The sequence below is a fragment of the Propithecus coquereli genome, unplaced genomic scaffold (genome assembly GCF_000956105.1).
Source record: "Propithecus coquereli isolate 6110/MARCELLA unplaced genomic scaffold, Pcoq_1.0 Scaffold13, whole genome shotgun sequence".
Classification (NCBI taxonomy): Eukaryota; Metazoa; Chordata; class Mammalia; order Primates; family Indriidae; genus Propithecus; species Propithecus coquereli.
In genome coordinates, this window is record NW_012137191.1 from 7,681,170 (window position 1) to 7,689,922 (window position 8,753).

The 8,753-nt window shown below is 43.9% G+C and overlaps 1 protein-coding gene across 1 annotated transcript in view; it reads right to left on the reverse strand.

Moving 5' to 3' along the window:
• Window positions 1–8,753, reverse strand: part of MUC19 (mucin 19, oligomeric) — a 151,205-nt gene that overhangs the window by 37,323 nt on the left and 105,129 nt on the right. Inside the window, 8 exon segments of the mRNA XM_012638394.1 lie at window positions 534–587; window positions 1,476–1,565; window positions 1,997–2,050; window positions 2,315–2,359; window positions 2,460–2,513; window positions 2,870–2,923; window positions 3,031–3,096; window positions 5,479–8,749. Of these exon segments, the coding sequence (XP_012493848.1) occupies window positions 534–587; window positions 1,476–1,565; window positions 1,997–2,050; window positions 2,315–2,359; window positions 2,460–2,513; window positions 2,870–2,923; window positions 3,031–3,096; window positions 5,479–8,749 (3,688 nt within the window).

The following is an 8,753-nucleotide window of genomic DNA, read 5'->3' on the forward strand; positions in this document are numbered from 1 at the left end:
TATCCTTCCAACAGTACATTTACCAAAGGTATTTTTACTTATTGGGCCTTCTTTTCTCTAGAGTTCAGGAACAGAGAGACAGGAGCTCTCTCTCTAGATGTCTATATAACTGTCAGTCTAATGGCTGCAAGATTGCCTTGCAGGGTGGGAGGACAGTCTGTTCAAAGCACAGGAAATAAGAATGAAATTTGAGTTTCTGAACTTCAGTCAATGAACAATGGTAAAATTTTCTCTAATATGGGAGACAAGAGTGTCACGGATACATTTCAAGGCACAATCTTTATTGGGTATTACCAGCAGGTAAATGCACTAATCCAGCAATGATCACCTGTGGCTATTCCATTTCTTGTTGTTTCACTTTCTACAAGGGAAGTTGTAGCCTCTGAGAGAGAGAAAATGGGGAAAGAGATATTTGGAAAATATTTAAAAGCTATGAAAAAAAAGGGATATTATTCTTGTAAAAAATAACACCAGAGGAGACATCGAATTGTGGGAGGACCCCTGAAGTCTTCCCAGCCAACCTGAGAACTCACCTGTACTGGACCTGCCGGTGGCAACAGTTGTGCCAGGATCTGCCCCCGGGGTGGCTGAAACACAAATAGGACGGGGATCACGGTGGTGTTCAATCTTTCTTTCCCAAAGACCTGTCTCTAGATAGACTCTAGGCCCATCTTATATCTCACTGGCTCTTCCCTGGCTCCTCCCTGAAAACAAGCCCTCCATAGTTTCTCATTAACCATTTTATTGCCAAGGCAATTAGAGTAACAATGTTCTCAACCTGAGATAATCTTCCTGGCTATCTCTGCCACAGAGATGGGGTGGGTTTCTCCCATGCTCACCTGTTTTCGTCCCTGTGACTTGGTTCCCTGATGCCAGAGTGGTACCTGCTGTGGAGTGGTCGCAGAGAAACATATGAATGTGCTGAGAATTCTAGACAGTGTGAAAATATTTAGCTCTTCATTTGCAATAAGAAAACATTTATGCAGGGCAGGTATGTTTCCTGGGTTCTCACAGCTTCTCTCTATTTCTCAGGAAATTTTATCGCCCCTCTCCTTTAAAAGCTTGTGATGTTTGTAATTTCACAGCAGAAATTACTTGAAACAATTACTGTCAGTTTTCTATCTTCAGAGGTTATAGGTATGATTCTGCACTCAGTAATTGGCAGCTTTTCAGGAAAAATTTCTAAACGGAAAAAGAATTAGTTGACCAAAAATGCATTATTAATAAATACAAACTACTCTCCAGAAACTTCCTCTCTATAGCCTCTTCTATGAGAACCATAATTAGTGATAACAACAAAGATGTGAGTTGCTCATTCTCACCTATTCTAAATCCAACTCCAGTGGTGCCAACACCTTCTGTGGGAGTTGTGGCCTCTGAGGGAAGAGATAATTAACCTTAAGTTCTGGAGTGTTGGGATACTGGGAAGGGGTATTTTGTGTTATTTTATCGGAACACCCCTGCAAAAAAATTACCATTTCCTGTTAGAGATGGTTTTCTTTCAACTCTACCTCTGTAGGAAATTTCTGTTTGAATGGCTGTTCCAGAGCCTACTCCAGTCATACCTAACGCAAGAAGAAGTAAACTTGGTAATGTCTCAATTCTTCCCGGAAGCCAGTAGTGAATGGCCCTACACCAATGTACAACCTTTCCTGAGGACTTACTGTTCCAAATGATAAATCATGAGTGTCCTCTCACATCATCTCCTTGGCCCATTTATTCATGGTTGCCTTGCAAATGAACACCCAACATTGCAGAGGGCTGGGGGCTCATTTCATGCCTGTTTCACTTCTTGCTATATGTCTCCCTGGTGTGCCAGGAATGACTACAGAGGGAGGAAAATGGAAGATAAGGTTCTTTCTAAATATCCCTGGGATATTTTTGTGGTTGTCTTTTTATGAAATCCTTAAAGCGTACACATTCACATACATACAACATGCACAGAACACTCACATGGAAGTAAGAGCCAGCTTACATTTTATTTATGTCACGTTACCTGTGTTGGACACTCCTGAACTGCTACTGACTTCAGGAGAGGTAATGGTGGTGCCTGTGAAAAGAAATTTTGTGAACTTCAAAGCAGTGACACTCTCATCCCTGTCTTCAGAGAACTATCTCTGGGAGCCAGGACTCAGGAACATTTGGCTGAGGGGCCTAATACAGATAATTCCAGGGGAATTAATGATTTGGCTTGGCCTTATGTGTTGTGTCCCCAGAGGAAATGTGTCCTCACCCTTCATATTCTTCTGTTCTTTGCTGCAATCCCAAATAATGAACCAAGGGAACCCAAAGTCTCGGGATGAACAACACTCACCTCCTGACAATCCTGCTCCGGTGATCCCTATAGCAGTTGTGGCCTCTGAGAGGGGAAAGAATGAAAGCAGTGAAGTAAGAACATGCTGGAGCTACGGATTACCTCAGTGGCCCCCTTTAGGATTTCCTAGTGTGTGGCAACTTACCTGTGGTATAACTTCCGGGTTGGAGGGTTTTGCCCGAGACAGCACCAGAAGTTCCTGAAATAAGAAAGAAATGGTGGTCAACGTGTCATGACTTGGGACTTGCCTATTAAAAAATTTTGTATTTCTTAAATACATTAAGAAGCTCCCTCTTGGAGCTTTCTAATGTCAAGAATTAATCTGTATGTTTCCACTATTTGACTTGCTGTAGAACCTAGACCAGTTAGGTAATGTCTTTGCCTAAGTTCCTCATGAGCAAAATGAGATAACAATACTTATTTAAATAATTGAGATAATGTATATAAGGATATTATAATTATTTAACTGGCATTATTATTATTTTCCAATTTTTAATTAGCCAGTGAGCATCAGAACAAGTCAAAAATACATCTGGCATCCCCCTGCTTACTTACCTGTAGTGGTACTTCCTGGTGCAATTATTGAGCCAGGAATGGTTCCCTTGGAACCTAAAATTAAAACACGGAAAGTCATGAGCAGTGTTCTTATTTTACCATTAACATTCAGATATTAATCAACATAACTGCTTTGAGTCCAGTTGCTGTAGTTCCAGTACCTGATGCGAAAGCTGTGCTTTCACCTCTGACTCCTGTGGAAACTGCAGAAGGTACTCCAGTTGCAGCTGAATTTAAAAAAAAATGAAAAAGAATCTTAATAACATCATGGGTTATTTTCATTTGGACTTCTCCCTAACATCTCAAATTCAACTTATTCATGCCTGAACCTGTAATGTCCTACCACAAACTGCTGCTCTTTTAATATTCCCTATTTCAATAAGTGGTAGTACCATCATCCAAAAAACCGAACTTGTCAGCTCAAAAATGACCTGTTACCAAATTCTCATCCAAACTATCACCAAGCCTCTTCATGGTTCCCCCCAAAATGTGTTTTGAATCTTTTCATTTCTTTCCATCTGCCACCATAGTTTATTCTAAACCACTGCTCTTAACTTGACTCAGCAACAGCTTCCTAACAAATCTCTCTGCCTCCAATCTCACTTTATACGATCCTTGTTCACATTGAAGTCTTACTGGTCTTTTAAAAATGTGAAATGGATCATGTCACTTTTCTGTCTCACACCTTTTGGTAGCCTCTCTTAAGAACAAATCTAAAATCTTTAACTTGTGTTTCAAGGCTCTGGGTGATCAGGTACCTTCCTACTTCTCTGGCTTGTTTTCTACCACTCTCCAGCCTCCCACCTGGGCACTGGGCAGCCTGGCCTCCTTCGACTTTAAACTCTCCAGATCCTGTCACTTCTTAGAGCTCTCTTCCCATTTCCCTGTCTGCCTTACTCTCTCTCTGATTAGTGCCTCTCCATTCTTTGGGACACCAAGTGGAATGTCACTTTCCTAACACCCTCATCTTACTCTTAGCACTTAACATAATTGGAATTGTATCATTGAGGTATTTTTTCTTTTGACTGGCTAAATCCTCCCACTAGACAGCGTGTCCTGAGAGCAGGGACATTGTCAGACTTTGTCACCTCTCAACCCACACAACTATCACAGTACCTGGCACACAGATGGCAAATAATAATCATTAAATAACCAAAAGTTAATAAAATGATAAAGTTTAAATCAATTTAATAAAATTGGGACACTACTGTTATAGAAAATTTCAAACTGTGTGCTACTGTATAGTTCTGGTATGTTAGCCTTTACATTAATCTGATTTTTTTTGAGTGGTTGAATTTGGCGGATCTGAGGCTTTGTTGTGATTTCCCTTCCAAGGAATATATTTACTTGCTGCCCTAGTTTCCAACCACTGCCAAAAGAGAAAAGATACTGTAGTAGGCAAGGAATATGATCTGAGTCCAGATCTTCTTGGTTTAAGTCCTCACGTGCACCTGCTGACTAAACTTCTCTCTGACTTCCTCATTTGAAAATGTGGGCAAAAGTAGTACTTATCTCATTGGGTGCTATGAAAATTATTTACATGTCACATAACTTAGAGCCGTGCCTAGCTGCCCAATATGTGCTCAATATTTTTTCTTGCCTTGTTTTAAACTTCTTCATTTAACATTTATCTCTTTTTTTTTCTTTTATTTCAGCATATTATGGGGGTACAGATGTTTAGGTTACGTATGTTGCCCTTGGTCCCCCCCACCAAAGTCCGTGTTTCAAATATGTCCATACTTCGGGTGGTGCGCATTGCACTCCTTGTGTATACAAGTCCCACATTTATCTCTTGATAGAATTAGCATTGTAAAGACAATTTGCTATTCTTCCATTCTAGTCCTAAAACACTGAACAAAATATAAGGTCCTAAAAATTAGATGATGTGGATCTGATTCTCTGATTTTCTTACTTATAATACTCTCATTACTATTATTAGATTTATGATAAAACCTTAATGTGAGCTACAATCTGGGCCAAATACTTCCCCTTCCCACGTGCCTGATTTTCCAGGTGTGGTTAATCTGGTTGTGCTTGCACCTGCTCCCATGGTGGTTCCATATGGTTCTTTGGTTGTGTCTGGTTAAAGAATTAATTGATTATTATCTTTACATGGTTCATTTTAATAAAAATAAACTCACTGCCATTTATGTGAATTTCAAATTCAGACATTAATAAATCTAGATCCTCTCTTGATCATTTCTCCCAGAATTTATGTCCTTGGTTAAATTACTTAATCTTATGTTCATAATTTGGGTCTCAGCAATGCTTATGGGCCACCAGCAGAGCACCCAGGTGAGCCTTGCCTGCTTGCTTCCCAACAGTAATGGCCCCAGAGCCAGGTGCTCCAGCTGTGTGATCCCTGCCTATACCTATGGTAGTCCCCACTGACCCTCTGGTTGTATTAGCTGATGAAAACAAACTTCTCAAGAAATCTGAGGAATCCATTTAAAACAATAATGTCTGGAAAGGTCCCATCATTATCCATCAATTTGAGTTCTTAATACCATACTTAATTGTGATAAATTTATACAGATTCAGGTCTGGGAGTCTGACCTAACATTAGATTGTCCACATTAAATGGTCTATTTTTAGGTAATTAGACTCGCCTTCATGTGCTGTAAATTCACTTCCTGGGTCTCCAGTAGTTCTTCCTGCCACAGTGGTTGTGCCAGTTGATGGTCCAGTTATCTCTGATTCTCCAGATGATGGTGTAGTTATCTCTGTCACTCCAGCTGAGAGTCCAGCTGTCCCTGTAATTCCAGCAGATGGTCCACTGGTCCCTGTCACTTTCACTGATTGTCCAGTGATCCCTGTCACTTCAGCTGAGAGCCCCGTTGTCCCTGTCACTCCAGCTGTCATTCCAGTTGAACCTGTCACTCTAGCAGATGGTCCAGTTGTCCCTGATTCTCCAGAAGATGACACAGTTATCTCTGTCACTCCAGCTGAGAGTCCAGCTGTCCATGCCACTCCAGCTGATGGTCCCATTGCACTTGTCCCTCCAGCTGATGGTCCAGTTGTGCCTGTCCCTCCAGGTGATAGTCCAGTTGAACCTGTTACTCCAATTGATGGTCCAGTTGAACCTGTCACTCCAGCAAATGGACCATCAGTTGAACCTGTTACTCCAATTGATGGTCCAGTTGAACCTGTCGCTCCAGCAAATGATACAGTTGTCCCTGATTCTCCAGAAGATGGCCCAGATATCTCTGTCACTCCAGATGGTGGTCCAGTACTCCCTGTCAATCTAGTGGATGGTCCAGTTGTCCCTGTCACTCCAGCTGATGGTCCAGTTGAACCTGTCACTCCAGATGAGAGTCCAGTTGAACCTGTCACGCCAGTGGATAGTCCAGTTGTTCCTGATTTTCCAGATGATGGACCAGGTATCTCTGTACCACCAGATGGTGGTCCAATTGAACTTGTCACTCCAGAAGCTGGTCCACTAGTCCCTGTCATGTTAACTGATTGTCCAGTTGTCACTGTCACTCCAGCTGAGAGTCCGATTGAACTTGTCACTCCAGCAGATGACACTGTTGTCCTCAGTCCTCCAGAAGATGGATCAGATATCTCTGTCACCCCAGATGGTGGTCTAGTTGTCCCTGTCACTCTAGCAGATGGTCTTGTTCTCTCTGATCCTCCAGATGATGGCCCGGTTATCTTTGTCACTATAGATGATGGTCGAATTGTTGCTGTCACTCCAGCTGATAGTCTAGCTGAACCTATGAGTCCAGTGGATGATCCACTGGTCCCTGTCCCTTTAAAAGATTGTCTGGTTGTCCCTGTCACTACAGCTGATAGTCCAGTTGAACCTGTAACTTCACCTGAGAGTCCAGTTGAACCTGTCGGTCCAGCTGATGGTACAGTTGTCCCTGTCACTCCAGCCGATAGTCCAGGAGTCCCTGATATTCCAGATGATGGTCCAGTTATCTCTGTCACTCCAGCTGTTTGTCCAGTTTTTCCTGTCACTCCAGCTGAGAGTTCAGTTGTCCCTGTCACTCCAGCTGATGACTGAGTTGAACCTGTCACTCCAGCAGATAGTCCACTGGTCCCTGCCACTTTCACTGATTGTCCAGTTGTGCCTATCACTCTAGCTGAAAGTCCAGTTATTCCTGTCACTCCACCTGATAGTCCAGTTGTCCCTGTCACTCTAGCTGATGGTCCACTTGAAACGGTCACTCCAGAAAATGGTCCAGTTGAACCTATAACTGCAGCTGAGAGTCCAGTTGAATCTGTAACTCCCGCAGATGGTCCACTGGTCCCTGCCACTGTCGCTGATTGTCCAGTGATCCCTGTCACTCCGGCTGAAAGCCCTGTTGTTCCTGTCACTCCAGCTGTGAATCCAGTTGAACCGGTCACTCCAGATGGTTCACTGGTCCCTGTCACTTTAACTGATTGTCCAGTGGTCCCTATCCCTCTGGCCGAAAGTACAGTTGTTCCTGTCACTCCAGCTGATAGTCCGGTTGTCCCTGTCTCTCCAGCCGAGAGTCGGGTTGTCCCTGTCACTCTAGCTGATGGTCCACTTGAGCCTGTCACTGCAGATAATGGTCCAGTTGAACCTGTCACTCCAGCAGATGGTCCACTGGTCCCTGCCACTTTCACTGACTGTCCAGTGATCCCTGTCACTCCAGCTGAAAGCCCTGTTGTTCCGGTCACTCCAGCTGTCAATCCAGTTGAACTTGTCACTACAGATGGTCCACTGGTCCCTATCACACTGGCGGAAAGTACAGTTGTTCTTATCACTCCAGGTGATAGTCCAGTTGTCCCTGTCCCTCCAGCTGAGAGCCCAGTTGTCCCTGTCAATCCAGCTGATGGTCTACTTGAACCCGTGACTCCAGAAAATGGTCCAGTTGAACCTGTCACTGCAGCTGAGATTCCAGTGGAATCAGTAACTAGGGCAGATGATCCACTGGTCCCTGCTACTTTCACTGATTGTGCAGTGATCCCTGTGACTCTAGCTGAGAGCCCCCTTGTCCCTGTCACTCCAGTTGTCAATCCATTTGAACCTGTCTCTCCAGCAGAAGGTCCACTAGTGCCTGCCTCTTTAACTGACTGTTCAGTAGACTCTACCACTCCAGCTGAGAGTCTAGTTGAACGTGTAACTCCAGCAGATGGTCTATTGGTCCCTGCCACTTTCACTGATTGTCCAGTGATGCCTGTCACTCTAGCTGAAAGCCCTGTTGTTCTTGTCATTTCAGCTGTGAATCCAGTTGAACCTGTCACTCCAGAAAATGTTCCAGTTGTCCCTCTCACTGCAGCTGAGAGTCCAGTTGTCCGTGTTACTCCAGCTGAAGGATCACTTGAACCTGTCACTGCAGATAATGGTCCAGTTGAACCTGTCACTCCAGCATATGGTCCAGTGGTCCATGCCACTTTCACTGACTGTCCAGTGATCCCTGTCACTGCAGTTGAAAGCCCTGTTTTTCCTGTCACTGAAGCTGATGCTTCCCGTGAACCTGTCACTCCATAAAATGTTTCATTTGTCCCTGTCACACCAGCTGAGAGTCCAGTTGTCCCTGTCACTCCAGCTAATGGTCCACTTGAACCGGTCACTTGAGAAAATGGTCCACTTGAACCTGTAACAGGACCAGATGGTCCACTGGTACCTGCAACTTCAATTGATTGTCCACTTGCTGCTGTCACTCTACCTGATAGTCCAGTTGTCCCTGTCACTCTAGCTGATGGTCCACTTGAACCTGTCACTCCAGCAGACGGTGCACTGGTCCCTGCCACTGTCGTTGATTGTCCAGTGATCCCTGTCACTCCAGCTGAAAGCCCTGTTGTTCCTGTCACTCCAGCTGTGAATCCAATTGAACCTGTGACTCCAGATGGTCCACTCACTGTCACTTTAACTGATTGTCCAGTTGTCCCTGTCACTCTGGCTGAAAGT